At 40.5% G+C, this 20,168-nt stretch overlaps 1 protein-coding gene across 1 annotated transcript in view; it reads right to left on the bottom strand.

Annotated features, from left to right (window-relative positions):
• dpf1 (double PHD fingers 1) overlaps nucleotides 1-20,168 on the bottom strand; it is a 39,006-nt gene that overhangs the window by 6,966 nt on the left and 11,872 nt on the right. Inside the window, exons 2-8 of the mRNA XM_053647646.1 lie at nucleotides 18,656-18,685; nucleotides 15,623-15,827; nucleotides 14,021-14,128; nucleotides 13,718-13,845; nucleotides 10,548-10,637; nucleotides 9,076-9,154; nucleotides 7,911-8,042 (exon numbers count right to left, since the gene is read on the bottom strand). Coding sequence (XP_053503621.1) covers nucleotides 7,911-8,042; nucleotides 9,076-9,154; nucleotides 10,548-10,637; nucleotides 13,718-13,845; nucleotides 14,021-14,128; nucleotides 15,623-15,827; nucleotides 18,656-18,685 — 772 coding nt within the window. The remainder of the gene's footprint in view (nucleotides 1-7,910; nucleotides 8,043-9,075; nucleotides 9,155-10,547; nucleotides 10,638-13,717; nucleotides 13,846-14,020; nucleotides 14,129-15,622; nucleotides 15,828-18,655; nucleotides 18,686-20,168) is intronic.

Genomic DNA, 20,168 nt, shown 5'->3' with positions numbered 1-20,168 from the left:
TTATTTCTTTTATTCAGGCACATAATGTGATACTGCAGTCTGCGAGCCTGTAAAATAACAAAAAATATTGCTGCTATTAGACAGCCTGTAATGTTTCCATTTCTATATATTATATTTTGGCATCTACGGCATGTTTGAAGAAGGAAATGCTTGTTCTGTAATGCTAACAGTACATACAGTGCGTATATTTATGACTGAAAATATACACTGACATTGGGTATAACACGAAGAGCAGAGGAAGTCTGCATTTGAAGCACGATGATTCATAAAGTGAGATGCTGAAGTGCAGGGGGCAGGTTTGGTGGATATGGAAAGTGTGTGGAGGGAAGTGAAGCAGTGAGAGACAGAAAAGGGTTGCAGCACACGGTAAATAAGGAAGTGAGCAAATCTCCATGGCACTCTCGCTGAAAGCAGAGCATCTAATGTCTATAATTAGAGCAGCAGGCAAGTGCTGAATGCTGAATGATTGTAAACCTGTGTACTGATGTACTGTACTTGTATACCCATGTACAGTATTAGGCTAAAAATTCAACAGCGCTATGAAGCTCTCATTCCTCTTTCTCGTTCACTCTAACCGAGCCGTAAATACGGTAAGATCTGCACCGTCTCTGGTACGTACACGACATTAAAATGGCGTAAAAAACAACATTACAAAAGGAACAAAGGAACACATGTGCAGGGAACGCATGCAAAACAAATGATCTGCATTACTGAACAAATGTGCTGGAATTCCTCAAAGGCAAAAAACACAATTTATCACCAATCTTGCAGGAAATTTTTCGTGGAAAAGAAGAGCTTGTGGAAATCTGTTCTTTTGTCCTGCTGTCATTTATTTCAACTGCAGACTGTGCACACTATCCTCACGGAGCAGCAGCGAGCACATGCGTGTGCACTCGCGCACACACACACACACACACACACACACACACACACACACACACACACACACATATATATATATATATATATATATATATATATATATATATATATATACACACACACATATATAGAGAGATAGATAGATAGATAGATAGATAGATAGATAGATAGATAGATAGATGGGCATACATATACATATACATTTATTTATTTATTTGTGTGTGTGTGTATATATACATATACATATATATATATATGTATATGTGTGTGTGTATGTATATGTATGTGTGTGTGTATATATATATATATATATATATATATATATATATATATATATATATATATATATATATATATATTTATATAAATGATAGATAGATAGATAAATGCCTGTGGCTCTGAAGTCTGCAAGGTAAATTCCGAGAAAGACAAAATAAAAAAATGGAGGAATAGATAGATTCCATGTGTTTCTGTAGTCCATGATCCTTCCCATCTCTCTGTTTCTCTCCATATCCCAGTGCCGCACTTGTCCAATTACAAGGAGAACACAGGCAGAACAGCACACTTCATAGCTTTCAAGTGTGTCTGTAACCCCATGGGAATTAAAAAAAAACAAAAAAAACCCGAGACAGCGAAAGACATTCGTAAAACAGCCCCCTCCTTCCATCTCAACTCTCTCTGACTCTGACTCGCTGGTTCTTTCTGTCTCTCTCTCTCTGTCAGCCTTTTTTTCAAACGATTCCGGAGGAACTAAATCAGATTCTGGTCAGATCAGGCTGTCCCTAGCTGGTCGATAAGGTCTTATTGAATTAGCACTTCCACAGGAATTACCCACAACCACCTGTTCCTCTGCCCCGTGCCATATACTCAATATAAACTCGCACACAGTCGCATTGCGGCCATTAACCAAGACCAACAAAAAGGCCACAGTGCAGCACTGCTCTCTATCTGAAGTGTATCACGAGACCCACAACCCAGAGTACAGCGACCTGAAAAGTGCAGGAAATACAGCAGCAGTTCCCTGTACACGCACCTGAAGCTAAGGTTTTACAGTATGTTTTAAATGATTTTTATCTTTTACAGCTCATTACGAGATATTCATCCAAACAGGTCATTGCGTCAATTTGAGGTTTTAAATGAAAACAGAATTCTTAGGTCACTCCTTAGACGAGTTATTTTTAGTCTAAGGAAGATGAGGAACTATTTAAATATCTCCATTACTAATTACCATAAATACTCACCAGCCACTTCAATAAGAATATAAAATCATGCCGATACAGATTACGAGCTTCCGGTAATATCCACATCAATCATCAGACGGGGGAAAACGTGAGTGATCCGAGTGACTCTGCATCGATTGTGGCGTGGTTGCTGGTGTCAGACGGGCTGGTTTGAGGATTTCAGAATGTGCTGAGCTCTTGGGATTTTCACACAGAACAGTCTCTAGAGTGTTACACAGAATGGCGCGAAGAGAAGAATGATCAGACCAGTCCAAGCTAACAGAAAGGCTATGGTAACTCAAATAACCACTCGAATAACCAAGCGATGAGCAGAAAAGCATGTCAGAACTGACAGCACGTCAGTCTCCTGGTCTGACGAAGCTTGATTTCTGCAGCGAAGTGAAGGAGATAGGGTCAGAATGTGACATGAATCTATTGACCCAACCTGGCTTGTGTCGGCGGTTCAGGTTGGTGGTGGTGCTGTAATGATGTGGGGATGTTTTCCTAGCACATGTTTGGCTCCTTAATACCAAGTGAGCGTCGTGTCAGTGCCACAGCCACAATCTGAAGCAATTATCTGGTGCAATCTTGTCAACATGAATGTGTGTATGTGTGTGTGTGTTTAACATTTGTTTAATATTTTCTGGAAATCCGACGATAGAAATGTGTAATTACTCTAGGATATAAAACAGAAAAGTGGATTTAGGAAACTCGTGGGCACTAAATATATATATACCTCCTACATCTTGCACTTACAGCACTTACACAGCTGACGAAGGACGTACTGTCTCTCTGGAAACTACCTCGCTGCAGAGTTTTACTATAACACTACATTTATTACCAAAATGTACTGCATGTGATGAAGGGTGGCTCTCCAAAAGCACCCCTTACTTTCTCTTTCTCTCTCTCTCTCTCTCTTTCTCTTTCTCTCTCTCTCTCTCTCTCTCTCTCTCTCTCTCTGTCATTCTACATATATAATAGAACATACAGTGTAGTATATAAAAAACCTCCAGTGAGTGGCACATCATGAGCAGAAACGCCTTGTTGAAGAGAGAGCCCAGTGGAAACCGGGCAGACCGGTTTGAGCTGATAGGAACGTGATGAGCAGAAAAGCATCTGCTTTTTTGTGTAAACTCTACAGGCTACTGCTTGTGAAAATCTCCGCGTCGGACCCGTCCATCGTAATTCCTCATCGTGATGTTTGATGTGAAGAGAAACTGAAACTCTGAAAGCTGTATCCGCAGTCATTTTATGCACTGCACTGCTGTCACATGATTGGCCGATCGGATCGTTTTCATGAGTATGGGTACAGGGGTGTGCAGGGGTGTTCCTAATAAAGCGGACAGTGAGTGTATAAAACAGATCTGATGGTTGTGTAAGTAGAAATAATAAAGAAGGGTGTGGGGAGAAGAAACCCGTCACTTATTTGTCAGCTAAACCCACTTCCACTTTAATATCTAAGCGTTCCTTCACACATACGCTACTGCAGTCTCAATAAAACCTCCCACAGAAATGTGTATAGAACATATTGGCATTGAAACAGGGCTCCCACTGCAACACATTAACAGATGCAGCCATGCAGATTAATTCAGACACAAAATACTAACAATCACACAATCTCTCTCTCTCTCTCTCTCTCTCTCTCTCAGTACTCTGGACACAGATTTATTGCCAGTCCAATTTAGCATAATAACCTTTTTCTAGACTGCTGCATTTCCTGTTTGTCCCCCCCCCATATTCTGTACACCTCTGTATGTCACATTACACTGGGCCTTGAACAGACATTGTAAAGAGACAAAATGAAGAGCTTTTTGTGCTTAACACACACACACACACACACTCACACACTCACACACTCACACGACCTTACAGAGTGCATATGTACTGTATAAGGAGTGTGGTTGTACACACATATTAAGAGAGGCATCTGAAGTGTTGTAGCGCTATACAACCGGTCGCGAGCAAAATAAAATGAAGACGAGATGCGTATAAACTTATGATGAATCTGAATCCTATCTTATTGTCGTCATGTGAAGAGCGCAGCCGTGCTGTTATCATTTGTAGGCCTCCATTACAGAGAACCTGTCCAGTAGAGGACTTCGCAACAATCCTGCCTCGATACAGTAGATGTTTCTTTGGAATGCCTTGTTTTTCCTCCTGTCACTGAGTAATGTGTGTGTGTGTGTGTGTGGAGAGAGAGAGAGAGAGGCACAGACAAAAGACAGACAGAGACAGTATGTTGGATGGGGGTGGCGAGGTTATTCTGATATAGCTCAAATTACTTTCAGAATCCATTCCCAGTGCTGCAACCCCCCAGCCCTCCGTCTTGCTCTTAATACGGAATAGCAAATGAGCCAGACTGCAATATCGTTCACCCCCTGTACTCCCTGGCCTCATACATATGGAAAATCATAAAGAGAATTTTCATTCTCTCTCTCTCTCTCTCTCTCTCTCTCTCTTTTGCGCTATCTTTCATGTTTATTTCACACACACACACACACAAGCGCACACTCCTTGAAGCTTAGGCAAGTTGAAACTCCATGGCCTCCCCTCTCATTTCCCTGAACTTGATGTACATATAACAATGTATTCTTTATACCGGGAGTTGGCTAGCTGGCTGGTAGCCATGGCAACACCATCGCTAGGCAACGGCCGCTGCTCTCGCCGCTTTGTTGCGTATGGGTGTGTAAAGGAGTGCGAGGAAGGAGCTGGCAGCAGCAGAAGCTCAGCAGCTCGTGGCTCGGACCACATCCCAAATGTACGCTGCTTATTTCCGGGAGCTAATGAGCATCAAGCATGGACCTGACAGCAAGTGATAATTACACCAAGTGCAGAGTTTGGGTTGGTTCTGGATGGAATCTTTTATATATATATATATATGAGAGAGGGAGAGAGAGCGAGGGAGAGAACTACTTGGGTTTTATATAAACCCTTTATAGCAACTGGAATAAATATACATAAACATCAATAAAGGCTTATTCAAATGAGCCTCGGCTGACCTAAAGACTCGGACATACCAGATGCTCCAAAGTGAGCTCTCCTGACATTATAATGTGAGCCAACCCGTAACACGTCATAACCTCAAATCATCGTATATGAAGTAATTACAGGTTCTATGTCAATTTCAGCATCAAAACTGACAAACCCATTCGTCGTGACAGCTGAAACGTATCGGAATAAGAATTTATAAACGTGTATGTACGGTAATTTTACATCAATTGCCATAAAACGCCTAAGAAGGTGTTAGATAGCTCAAACACTACCTTTTAATTAAAGGGTTAAATTAGCCAAAAATGTTGTGTTTGTCCAGCCTTCATGCATCAGCCTTTATTCACGCCACTGATTTCGATTTCCACTAAAACCTTCCTAAACAACGCCTTATTATAAAAACCAATCACTGCCATAGCGTACAGTATATCAACAAAATATTATGATAGTATATTAAATAGTATGACAGGTCATTGATGTTAAATATGTGTTAAAACTACGCACACTGGTCACATGGTAAATCATCCAGTGCTGGACTTTCATTCACTCAGATAGTGTAAAGAAGCCTTTACGTATTTATGTGAAAGAAAATCTGCAATGCTTCAGCGTGATAACACAACCTGCGCTGTAGCTGACACATCAGCACATCCGCGAGTATGTTGTACAGGTGCGCCGGCTGTTATCCCTTACGTCTGAGTTTAATAGGAGAAATTCGTTCTCCTATTAAACACTATTGTAACTACGCTGGCGATATCCTCCTGTGACATCAGCATGACTCACAACCACTAACTCCCGACAATAATGGTGAAAATACAGCATCCAGCAACGTATTAGCATCAGAATTGCTGAAACACATCACAGATATTTCTTTAGAAGGGTTTCAAGGTGGAGATTTAGACTGGGAACAGATGCTGTTACGCCTTTAACTCTGTGTGTGTGTGTGTGTGTGTGTGTGTGTGTGTGTTTCTGTGTCATTACCATCAGAGCTGCGAAACAGGCCTGCGATCACGCAACTCTATTATTCCTTTCACTCGCGTGGCGTGAGCGTGTGGGAGCCATTTTGAGTTTTCGGTGTTTTCGTTTGTTTTTCAACGTCTTTATTCGGCACAGTCAATGTCGAAAACGGACATGTGGGGTTTCGGGAAAATATGTTTCGCAGGATGAAAAAGATGAAGAGTCAAATAAGGGGAAATGAATGAAGAGTTCAAACAATACATGAATAAACAGAGTCTCTCTCTCTCTCTCGCTCTCTCTCTCTCTCTCTCTCGCTCTCTCTGACTGTCTCCATAACCCACAACCAGAGTTTCAATCTACACCTTGTGTCGTTGTGGTGTGTGTGTGTGTGTGTGTGTGTGTGTGTGTGAGAGAGAGAGAGAGAGAGGGCATGAGTGTTGGGGGAAGGGTTAGGTTCTTAACTAGATCTCCCCGAGTCACAAAATCCAATTTTCAGGTGCACATCTAGAGGGGCGACCTCTAAAGCAAACACCAAGCTCCCCTTCCCCCCTCTCCCCTATCCCTCCACATCAATGCCCACCCAAACAACCCCCCAACATACACACACACACACACACACACACACACACACACACACACCAAAGCCTCAGTGCCTCATAGGAAAAAGAATATGAGCAGACATGAATTTTAATGCAGTTTCTCATCTCCAGTCGAGCGGTTTCATTTCAGCCATGGAAATAAATAAAAAGTAGGGGGGAAAAAAAAGACAGAATACAGATAACGGATAGATGAATCTTAAATCAAAAGCAAAGAGAGATGACGGCGCGAAAGAGGATTGGAGAGGGAGAGAGAGTTCGACAGCGTCCGACAGACAGAGAGGGAAAAATCGAGAGAGATTTAAGAGGAGTGGCAGAAAAGACAAAGAGATGAGCCTAAGAAAAGGAGAGAGCGAAAAAAGAATAGAAAGAGGGGAATGAAGGGAACATATTGAGGGGGGAAAGAAGAAGACAGGAACGGAGACAGCGAGTAAGATGGAGAGGTGGAGAGAGAAAATGGGAAAGCGAAAATCTCATCTCTTGGCAGAATAATCTGTCATTTATCAAACTGATTGAAAAAGGAGAGAAGTACGAGAGGGCGAGGCGAGGCGCTGCCGAAAACGAAATAAAGACAGAGAGAGAGAAAGAAGAAGAAAAAAAAAAAAGAGTGAGAATGTGGATTTGGTCCTGCTCCAATATTTCATCGTGCAGCTCGACTCGCGCCCAGGCATCACGTTCGTGTCTAGACGTTTCTTTTTTTTTTTCTTTTTTTTCTTTTTTTTTTTTTTCCTTGAAATATTGCATGAATAATGTATGGCTGAGCTTTCATTAAAACTTCCTCTTATTAATGATATTGCTCCTGGTGTGCTGTGGATAAGTGTGGAGTGTGTGCATAACCTGGGAGATTGGGAGGGCAACAGAATGTGTGTCCACTTACACATAATAGCGCACACACACACACACATTTTTAGAAACACACTGCATTATAATATCAGAAATGGACACGTTACTGCTTTTCAAACAACCGCAACAAGTGCCAACTGTTTTTCACACACACACACGCACACACACACACACCCTTTCGCCCTGGTACTCAGCCAGTTAACTCTAGGAGGTAAATGTGTGCATGCACAAGGACACAAAGGACACTGCATTGAGGTCAAACAAGGCAGCGCTGCATAAAAACATGGTTCAGTATTATAATATGAGTAAAATATACTGTATGTTCCTGTATATGAGGACTGCGTAAGTGTTTATTTTTTGCAGTAAGTGTGAGTGTGTGTGTGTGTGTGTGTGTGAGAGCGGGAGGGAAAGAGAGAGAGAGACATACGCTTGTGGTTGTTCTTGCGTTGAAAGGGTAGAGTGTGTCGTTCCGAGTCTTCTTCACCCTCTTCGTCTGCCAGGTGTGTGTGAGTGTAATGGTAACTCAAACCCGGGCGGTTCTTGTAGCGCTTACCGCAGACTACAACACACACACACACACACACACACACACACACAAAGCAGACAAATGATATTAATAAAGTTCAAAACCACAGACCACTGAACAAGTTATCAAGCTCGCTGTAATCCCGTCGCTGCTTTCAGTAGGAATAAAACGCTACACGACGCTGCGTTTACAGTAAACACGCCCCAATGTGAAGATTAACAACCGTTACCACCACAAAGTTGATGATTTTCCAATAACAGCGTGCTCTGACACTGACGTGTTTTATTCCTCTTACGCTACAGCGGTTTGCCAACGATTTGTTAAAGAACGACATTTTATTTCTTTTTTTATTTCTATTTACATTTAAATGTTATGAAGATGAGTTCGTTACTTACGTTATAGCAGCTATAAATACTAGTTCTCTAACCAGAATCTCTAATTTCTGTCTCATGTCACGTTACAGAGAAGCTACGAAAGTATAAAGTACTCTGTCCTGAAGACTTCAAGTTACAGCTTTACCTCTGACCGTTACAAAGCACTGACACTGGAGACTCCTTCCATACACGTTAAATAAAAAAACTACTTCACCACATCGACAATTATGAGGTTTTAATTCCGTTTTAAGTAGAGCATCTGCTATACAAGTTACTGAGAATTAACTGTTGCTATAGAAACGATAATGGAAAAAAAAATAAAGATAACTATAATATGAAACTGGATTTGCAGACAGTTCAAAAGGACTGTGATGTTTTCAGAATATTGTGTTACCTTATAGCGGTATTTGTTCTGAGAATATATCGGGTTTTTAAAAAAATTAATCAGGCATACTTAAGATTTCTTTTAGCGTATTATATATATATATATATATATAAAAAATTATTTAAAAATTAAAGTCAGAAATGCTTAGAAAGCCTGCTTTCTTAAGGAGAGTCCATTTTTCATGACATGATATAGTGGTCTACACCGCTACAGAATAACCTTATGAGTATAAATATATGAAATCCTATATTATATATATATATATATATATATATATATATATTGATACTGATACACTGATACTCACTGTCACAAACGTATGGCTTGTCTCTGTCCTCTATGGAGGCCGGTTCCTGTCTCTTCCTCATTCCTCCTACACCGCAAGCCTGCATGGAACAGAATAAAACGTTCCGACGTTCCGGGTTTGGGTTTCTCCATGCCGTAAAATAAATTCGAAGAAATGTTCGATACAGAACTATATACAGTATATACCTAGCAAAAGAAAATGTATTACATTTGCAACTATAAATTTAATGATTCTCTAATTGATTTCACACTTTTAAGGTTTCCATTTGACTCGCCCTCGTGCATACGTACTACTACAAACTAAATTAATTATTCTAGTATGTACATATGTTAGCTATGACAGCGTGAGTGTATTTAAATTGTAATTAGGACATATATATGTATATAATACTAATACACACATCACATATACAGTACTTCAGTGCTACTTATACTGCAACTAAAATATTCTGAATTCTCACACACATATTTGATTTACATTGCAATAAAAATGCACTGATGTACACTGATATTCACACTTGTATATCACAATAATAATCCCGTTTAGGAAAAACGAATAGAAAGTCACTCGCTTCGTCTGTGTACGTTTCCTCACAGAGCCTTACAGAGACGCAATTACGCTTACGTTCAGTGTTTCTGTAACTACAGCAGTGTTATGCATACACATACAACTGAACTGTAATCAAATTAACTAGAAGCAAATTGAACTAAACGGTTATACTGTGTATATATATATATATATATATATATATATATATATATATATATATATATATATACACACACACACACATACATATGCGTTGTTGCACATGGAAAGAAGCAAAATGTTCCCACAATGACTTGCATGTGGGAAACAAAGGCAAAACACACACACACACACACACACACACACACACACACACACACACACACACACACAGAACCTTTCTCAGCTCAAGATGAAGAAAGCATTAAAGCGAAGCACCCTCCACCCTTAATAACTAACTCTGTAAGGTTTGTAACACCTACGAGCAGGGAGCACATCCCAATTAACAGTGGCAAGGGTGTGAAATTCTCACACAAATCGCTGACACTTTCGGAGCTCGTCTAGCCGCATCTGCACAGCCCTCTTTGTTCTCTAGGCAAGCTTATGGATCACAGATTTTGTGCATTTTATGCATTTACACATAAGCGTGTGCATGGACACCTAGCTGCACACGCAGAACGCGATCGTGTCACAGTCTCCATACTGTGGGGTTTGAGTAAAATCAACAAAAGAAAGCATTTCGAGGGCTGGGACGAAGCCTGCAATGGCGCCTGGTTGAGTTTTCGTGTCAGCTACTTTCCTGATCAGCACACACGAGGGAACAGATTAATACGCTTGTATCGTCTCACGAGAGCTGTGTGGATTACTGTCCGAGTGAGAAAATGTGTGACTCACGTTTTGGCACCACGCGCGTTGTGCTGAGTGTTGCTGTTTTTGCGACATACCCGTCCTTTGGTGCGGTTCTTGCGCTTAGGCACGTCCTCCTCCATTTCTTCCACGTCCATCTCGTGAGGAAAGTCTCCCACCAGCAGCTTCTGCGAACACACACCACAGTACCCCATGATAACCTAGCAGTCATTCCTTCCTGATTTGTATATAGTCACATCTCTGCTTTGATTCTGTTTATCTCTGTAAAGAAATATGGCAGAGCAAAAATTACTCGTTGTTATAAATATACAACAGATGTTTCTCCTTTATTAGACGCATATTAGACGATCTAAAAGGTAATATTTGGCTAAGTGAATCTTGGACGTGTTAAACAACTTGGAACATGGCACCCTTGTTTCTTGGTGCCCAGGTGTGTCCTCTTACACAACTAATAGCTCTGAATGTCTACTCTTGGTTTGAGGCCTGGGTTTCACCTCTGACGTCTGTGCTTGATGTTTAAAAAGGATAAACCAACATGAAGACCAGAGAGCTGTCTGTGGGAGAAAAACAAGCCATTTTGAAGCTGAGAAAAGATGGAAAAGCTTTCAGAGCCACTTCACAAACACTAGTTTCACATGTTCTTCCTGTAACTGTGTGGGTTTCCTCTGGGATCTCTGGTTTCCACCTACATCCTAAAAAAAACATGCTAGTAGGAGGACTAGATAAATAAAAGTTCCTGGGATAGACTGTGTATCCCTAACCAGGATTTACTAAAGATGAATGAACGAACGCGGTATTTTGACTGATTACTTGAACTGAACGTAAATAAATGAGTCAGATCACTTCAGATCAATATTTGTGATTAGGCTATTATGTAATAATTATGACAAGCCTTGTCGAACTTGCATTAGGCCAGCAGCTTAATGCAAGTTAAATGAAATTAAAGCATGGAGGCAGCATGAGCCGGGGTAGGGTCCTGAGAGAACAGCAGAGCCTGCAGGGGAAGAGAAGCTCACAAGAGTTTCCTTCCTGCAGAGAGACAAGATGTAGGATCACAGGTCTTCTCCCAGATCAGCCTGAGGTCTGCAGAGTGCCTCTTAATTGAGGTGCAAATTGGCTAATTGTCGACCCGTGGGATAGATGTCATGTCTGGTGTGCGTGAGTGTGTGCGTGCGCGCATGCAGTTATGTGTGTAAGGAACAAGGCAAGGCTGTGCCGAGAGCGATGACATGCGCGCACACACGCAGACACAATATGCACATGAAATGTGTGCCCACTTGCAGTGTCTCCAAGCTGTCAATACAATTCCTGTTCATGCAAAACAGACACATACACACACACACACACACACACACACACACATACTGCATACAGTCATCTGGGTTGGGGCTCACAGCTGATCTGATGGACTGTGGTAATGTCATGGAGAGATATAGATACTACAGAGATACAACAGAAGCAGCAGATGGGTGAGAGAGAGAGAGAGAGACAGAGAGAGGGGGGAGAGAGAGGGAGAGAGAGAGGGAGAGAGAGAGAAACAGAGAGAGAGGGACAGAGAGAGAGGGAGAGAGGGGGGGAGAGAGAGAAACAGAGAGAGAGGGACAGAGAGAGAGGGAGAGAGAGGGGGGGGGAGAGAGAGAAACAGAGAGAGAGGGACAGAAAGAGAGGGAGAGAGAGAGGGAGAGAGAGGGGAGCGAGAGAGAGACAGAGAGAGAGAGGGAGAGAGACAGAAACAGAGAGAGAGGGAGAGAGAGAGGGGGAGAGAGAGAGAGGGAGAGAGAGAGAGACAGAGAGAGAGACAGAGAGAGAGAGGGAGAGAGAGGGAGGGAGTGAGAGAGAGAGAGAGAGAGAGGGAGAGGGGGGAGAGAGAGAGACAGAGAGAGAGAGAGAGAGAGAGAGAGAGAGAGAGGGATAGAGAGAGAGGGAGAGAGAGGGAGAGACCAAGACCACAGTCTAATCATAGAAAAGATGTGGTAACCAGTCACGGTGAGTCAGTAGAGTACCGAAAGAGGCTTGTGTGCTTACATAGATCTTATCCTTAGTTATGCTAACATTTGTTTCGATGTCTGATTTAACACATTAGCGCAGTGAAGAGAAAACAGAACAAACTAAAACCAACGTAACAGAGTCGGAATTGGAATGGTTCAGATAAGATGGAGATTTTGGCCATGAATGCCTCGAATATGAATAAATGAATAAATGTAAATGTAGAATACAGCATAATTATGCTACATTACGAAGAGAATAGATTGATAAGAAATCCAGCTGTCAGAAACATCAGTTCCTCCACATACAGTACGTTGTATGTAGGATTGATTTACATTACATCCTGCGTAATGGGACTTTCATGGCAAGAGTAAAAGTGCGCACCCTATTCAGATATCTTGAAACGGCTGCATGTTTAAACGATGTAATGCCCAATCTGGTAAAAGTGCCAATAATGTCCCGGGTTTTGAGTGTGTGAGAGAGAGATAAGCACATGGGGTTGTATTCAGAGTCGGCGAATTAAGGCGACACTAAATGTTTCATCAATATTTACGTGAAAAGTTACTCATATTCGGTCAGGTTATACAGATGCTTCTGGGATTTTCTGGGAGCGCCATTCAGATGATTCACTTCACCTGCACGTAGCGCACACCTCTACACACGTATAGTTTGGAACCTAAGCATTTAAGACAGCGTTTTTCAATAGACTTCCCCCTTTAAGCACAAGCACTCGCTCTGCTAGTCTGGGATAGAAAATTCATTTTTTTAAATAATATGATGTAATTTTAAAGCGAGAGACATTTTGAAAATGACTAATAAATCAGTAAGATGATATACGATCAAATTGGAGATTGTTATACTGCCAGGATATTACTGCAGAAACACTCCTAGTTGGAATTGTCACATTATTCACTGTAAATTTAGTTTAATTTAACACAACGGCTTCCACCTTCATTATCCAGCAGCTTATAAAATAGCACTCGATGCAGCACATCCTATTATTTTGCATTTATAATTATTTACACAGATTTTATGAAGCCAGGACGAGGTCATGAAATCATAATGTGTGTGTGTTCATTTGATGTGTCCTCTTGTAAACACTCATCTTTAATAGCTCAGATTTACTTTAATTCATTTGAAAAGTCAATTATTCTGATTTGAGACGCTGTCTCCTCTAACATCCTCTCAAATAACTTTCCGTCGGTGTATAGAACTTCACATGCACTGAAGTCCACATGTAAAAGTCACCCGAGTCGCTCACCTGACACTCGCTCATGGCCTCCTCCTCCTTTGTCTCCACTTTCTTATCTAAAGGCTCTCCGCTGAGCAAGGACTCAAGGACGGGACCCTCAGGAACACCTCCCTCCTTCTTCAAGGCCGACTCGTAGTCTGATCACACACATCAATAATCCCAAAGTTACTTTAAAGCACATGCAAACAGCTTTTCAGGGACGTGTCTATGACTGTATCTCCCTGCAGCCACCCATTAAATTATACGCTTCTACAAAATCATTGCAGCTGGTAAACCCACGGATGATATCAACTAGACATGTCCGTCGCTTACCTATCTTAAACTCGATGGGTCCCAGACGTGGATCGTCCAGGATGTTTAACCGTTTTTTCTTGCGCCAGCAGCGAGCTGGGTAAGTGTACAGCTGCCCCGGAGACACGCCTGCAACCCAGAAGCAAAAACAACACTGGTACAAAACTCTTTCTTTGCAAATCAGGCTTCTTCAGATTCATCACATCTTTAAATGGGTAAAGAATTAAAAAAGCTACATATAAAAATATATATTTAACTACATTCATTCAGTTATCTTCAGTGAAGCGCTTTATCCTGGTCTGGGCCACCCTGGATGGGACAGCAAGCATTACCAAGCCACCTATGTGCATGTGTTTGGGAGGTGGGAGGAAACCAAAGAACCCCGAGGAAACCCACGCAGACACAGAGCTGAGGATCGAACTATTGAACCCGCGCTATGCTCCGAATTTGTAACGAATGTACTCGAATATATATAATCCATTAAAGTACGAATAAAACGCCAGTACTGTGCAACTTAATAGGTTTTGCAGGAAGCTTTAAAAAAGGACCGTCTCCAGATAAAGTACAGCCCTCTACTGTAGATGATGTCAAACAAAAGCTATCAATTAATACCCCGAACGCTTCGTATTTGAAAAGCAGCAATCAGATTTTGACACTTTGAGAAGAAATTTCTACAGAATGACATTCTCTGATGGAAGGCAGTGGTAGAAAGCGGACAAAACACACTGACTTGAGTGAAAGCACTGCTACTGTAGTAATCATTCACTTCAGTAGTAGTAAAAGCACTCATCAAATTGACTTAAGTAAGAGTGAATAAGTCATCTGGTGAAAAACTGGAGTTATTACTTTACCAGTTGCTTTTCATATCTCTACAGTTGACACAACTAATCCTTTAGTTACACTAGAATGCATAACTAAGTGAGCTACACTGAAGTGAACACCACGTCCATTATAAACAGGTAACGTTAACTAGCTACCTAACTTAACTAAATGCTGTATGGGAATTCAGTAGCTTGCTACGTCTGTTAGCTTACTAGCTAGCTAGTTCGTGTTAATTCATACAATACATGTCGCTAGCTACTGTCTAGCCATCTAGCAAAGATGTCCCTTACACATTATCCTGAGCATTACCTATAGGCTGTACCAGCACTTAGATATATTTAACACAATGGCTACCAAACATGGGAGTGACATCTTAAGTTTAATACAAAGCTTTCATACTGTAAAACATCTGGCTAGCTAGTCTAGATCACTCAGGTAACTAATGGCTTGCTTGCATGTTGTATGGTAAGTGAAATGCTGATATCTCCACAGGTTGTGGCGCATAATTTACATATCATTATCACTGGACCTGGGATGCCTTCACTGTCTCAGATATTGCTGCAACTTTATTTTAATTATTTAAAAAATTTTTACATACTGCATTTGAATTATGAGGTGTTGATAAATGTGGTAACTGCCTTACATCTTTTCTTGTTAGATAATGCTTATTCTAAAATTTTAAATATCTGCTAAATTGAGAACTCATGCTTTGTAAAAGAACTTTCCTTGTCCTGGGGTCTAATATCCAGTTTCTCTGCAAGTTCGTGTCTCTTTAACAGACACCGGCATACACACACTCACCCGGGCCTCGGTGGTTCTTCTCCATCCATATGTAGCAGTTGCTCTGTGCCACGCCAGTCTGTGAGTCCAGGAAGGGCAGACGCATGGAGCGCTCGGCACACAGGCGAGCATTATAGCTTCGGCAATGTTCAATCGCCTCACGATAAAACTCCTCGCCCAGGCTAGAGAGAAGTACAAGGGTGAAGACACGGTTTAATACTGGTATCTGCAGAGAAACGGAGTTTGGATCTTTAAATCTTTAAAGCAGTGGGCTGTGTGAAAGCATTCTTGAGCTTGTCCTACTTCTATGTAGTAAAAACACTGTGTGTAATAGCCAGAATCCCATGTTTTAAAATGTTATGTTTTTCATGCGACTTCAAAACAATTATTCATGCGAGAAAAATCACATAAAAAAATTTAAACCACATCCCATACGTCTTAAAAAATTAATATAAAATAAATGAATCGTATAAATTGTGAATAACTTGTGAATCGTGTGACTTTTCTGTAAGGGTTGGAAATATTCCAGGCTTCTGGGCTTCTGCATGATTTTCAAACTTAGAGACCTTTTTTTCAGGCATAAAGCAAGTGCAACCTCGCAAACATGAACCTTTAGGCTGGACTACTATAATGCCTTGCTGTCTGGATGTTCCAGAAGGTGCATAAACAAGCTCCAGTTAGTCCAGAAAACAATAGCCAGAGTCCTTACCAGAAACAGAAGTTTGATCACATGTTATCCAAATTTCTTTGACTTCTCGTAAAAACGTTGCATTGAAAATACTACTAATGACCTAGAACACTGAAAAGTCTCCCACTACACTACGCGACTGAAAACGTTGGTCTTTTATGTGCCGTCATGGCTGCTTTGATCAAAATGTGCAGGCTCTTTATGAGTACCTAGAATAATGAAGACTACAGCAGGGGGCTGACATTTTCTTACAAAGCCTCCCATCTATGGAACAGCATTCCAATTAGTATTTGAGACTCAGACAAGGTCTCAATCTTTAAGTCTAGGCTGAAAAAAAAATATTTTATCTAGTGTTTCAAATTCACTGTTAGGATGGAAATCTAGCCCTGACTTTTAGACAGACTCAGGGTCCAAACAGGTCACATACTTTAAAGTTACCTACTCGAATGCAGGCTATATTAGCTAGTCAGTTACATAACTGCAAGCAAACAATTTGTAATGTAAAATAACGACAATTAAACTGAAGTTTATTTAATCCAAACCAAATCCATTCAGTTCATTTTATGAGATTAAGTTTGTGTAGTCAGAAACTTAGCTTATAGCTTCCTAAATCAAGTTTTTACAGGAGTCAACAACCTGTTTCGCATACAGAGGTATTTTAAAGCCCCTTTCTACCAACATACGAGATTATATGCTTTAACTAGTCAAAGATTTGGGTCACAGTAACTGAAATGCTTTCACACAAAAATAAAGTTGTGTAACATAATTGTAAGGGAACTGCACCCACAAGTGAGGAGGACGGTTAGAGAGAAAAATTGCTCCAAGGATTACGGTTGGAGATCTGCAGAAGATGGTAGCATTTTGGGGTCACCAAGTCTCGAATTCTACAGTTAGACACCACCTCCACAGCAACAACCTATTTGGAAGGTGCACGAGGAAAAAAAAGCTTTTCTTTTCTTTTTCTTTTTTTTTTTTTTATCTAACCACAAACATAAGCGCCTGGAGTTTGCTAGAAGATACTGGAACTTTGGAACTGGGATCTATGGCCAAAGCGGACAAATATAGAACTTTTTGGGAACTTTTTAAAAACGCCGTGTCTTGGTTTGGTCCCTCATAGCAGAGAAACCCTGTTGATTAGCAGTAATACTTTTTTTGACTCAGTTTTTGTACATATTACAAAATATATATGTATATACTGCGCTGGATGGATGATCCCGAATTCACCTCCGTAATTTCTATCCATATTTTGGTCTTTTCAGGTGCTGTGGCTTTGCTTAATACACCATTTTTTCCCATTTTAACTTGAATGAAAAACTTTTACCAGGGTATTTATTTGTTGTTGGGTTTTTTTTTTTTTTGTCTAAAAGCTGCCATGGTGAGCTCACAGAGAACCCCAGATAACAGGAAACTAAATCTCAGGCTTCTCCTTCACCTGCTGGTGTGCTTTTCATCTCCAGAAAGCCCTGAAACTCATTACATAATCCCACCTTACCATTCGACTGATGCCACTTATCTCCCTTCAGCATCAAATCATTTTCATACAACACTTTATCAACAGCTCAAAGTAGCCCTAAGATAAAATGACACTGTCACAGTTTATGAAGCAACAAGAACGATGCATCTGTCACCGAAAGCAAAGCAGCCCCTTCAATTTGGAGTAAATATCCTGTGACATCACTATAGCGCATTTGTGCTCTAATGAAGAATTTCGTTCCTTTAAGCCCAATTCAACGGGACGCTAAATGAGGCTGAATGACAGCAACCACTGTGCTGAACAAACCTGAATTTTTCCAGGACACTGATTTACAGGCACACAAAATCTACAAGTAAATCTCTTCTGCTCGCAGGCGCTATAGTGCCCAAGATGAGCAGATTTCATGTCCATACTGTTTGCTTTTTAATTCATAGTTGTCTGATGTACGACAGGTTTAACAACTTTTATATTAAAAAAAAAAACAACAACAAAAAAAACAATCCCTATTCCTTATTGACCTTTGTGAAACAGAGCATTCCGTATTTAATTTATTTAAACACCTTGTTTACTTTTTGTGGGGAATATACACAATGTGCTACATCATATACTCATCTTAATGCGCGTAACTAGGACTTAACTAGCATTCCATGTGTTCTTATGTTAAGTTAGCGACCCCTTTTTAGCCTAGTCAATAACATTCCACATAAAAATGCGACCGAGCTGCACACTACACCGGCGCTTTCACTTCTTTCGCTGTGGGCGAACTAATGAATTTATGATTTGTCCACCCCTGTGGACGTACCTAGCATGCTAACGTGAACCTTATTGTGCAAGCCAGGCTGCTCTGATGCATAGCAGTGTCACCAGCTAGGATGCAGTGCAATAAGCATACCTGTTCTTTATGACTGTTCCACTCGATTGCCTGGAAGGAAAATAAGAGAGAAACATGATAAGAGAATGAGGGGGGGGGGAAAATAATTGCTATTAAAATCTGTGCTGTGATTCGAGAAGTCAAATATTCAGCTGCTGTTAGAGACTTCCCTAATTACATTACACTGAAATGCATTAAAGCTGTGATTTATATAAGAAAATGACAGACTGCATTCAGGTAGGTAGTCTTTTTTTATGGGTTTTTATTTATTTATTTATTTATTCATCAAGGGCTTTGTCGTTGTGGAGAAAGAAAAAAAAGAGTGAGAATGCAGGTAATAGAGGGAACAGATAGATCGCGAGTGGAGAGCCTGGGAAAGCAGGTTGGAGTGTGTACATGCATGCGTGTGCTGGTTTTTAACAGTTGACCAGTGGTATTGAACCTTGTGATTTAGTTTTTATTTCACTGCTGTAGCAATACATGGGGAAAAAAAACCCATAACAAGCTTAAACTACTGTCTGGGGTCCAGTTTGCTAAAAGCAATATAGAGTTAACTGCTAGAGAGAGTATTTAAAATGATGGCTCAACTGTTTTTTTGGGGGGTTTTTTCCTACACAGTTTAAAAGCATGCCAATATACTCGGACTGGACAATATCGACGAAAATAATCATCATGACTATTTTGTTCTCTGATGAAATAAGGATGTTTTAATCACAGTTATTTAGACTTCAGCAAATTTCATTTCAGATCAACTGAAAACAAGTCTATGTTCCTTTATCAGTACAGGCACATAAATTAAACAGAAACACAATCGGTCCCAACATAAATCAGCAAATACAACTAACAATTACAGAACATCAGTGTATGCACCCAAATAAATGATGATTAAATGCCCAAGACGCGATAAAAGCTCGTCAGTATCCCAGCTGATTGTGTACAATTTCACCACAGCGATGCTGACTTCTCAAATCTGATTGGTCAGAAGGTTTTCGATTCATTTTCTTTAACAGAAACTCAGACAATAGTGTTGCCTGCCTGGTGTATTTCATATTAATGCACTTGTTCTAATGTGTTACCGGTTCTATAGTAAAAGGGTTAGGGTTAGGGTTAGACACACACTTCACATACTTTAATCTACATGCTGTTATTTAAGAACGAAAAACATATCATCGTCGTTACGGCAAACTGTAAGGAGATGTCCGTTGTCAGGAAGTTTTATGGACCGAGGACTTTCCATTACCTGTTTCACAGTAAACAAGAGGCTGGAGAGAGAACGACTGTTTATAGCTGCTATAACATAAGGGATAACAGGAAATAACCTGTCTCATAGTGTTTACAAAGCATTAAACTAACTATAAACTGTTGAAATGAATTGAAAAGCGCTGCGTGTCATTCGTCAGTAAATAAAAAAAATTGTACTGTAGTATAAAAGGAATAAAACACTTTGAAAATAAGCAACTTTGCAGGGGTGTTAACTGTAACTCTGTAACTTTGTCATTGATTATTTATAATATATATATATATATATATATAT

Source organism: Ictalurus furcatus, chromosome 17 (genome assembly GCF_023375685.1).
Source record: "Ictalurus furcatus strain D&B chromosome 17, Billie_1.0, whole genome shotgun sequence".
In the NCBI taxonomy this organism is placed as follows: domain Eukaryota; kingdom Metazoa; phylum Chordata; class Actinopteri; order Siluriformes; family Ictaluridae; genus Ictalurus; species Ictalurus furcatus.
The sequence above is the reverse complement of the archived record's forward strand: the minus strand, read 5'-3'. Positions and strand labels throughout refer to the sequence as shown.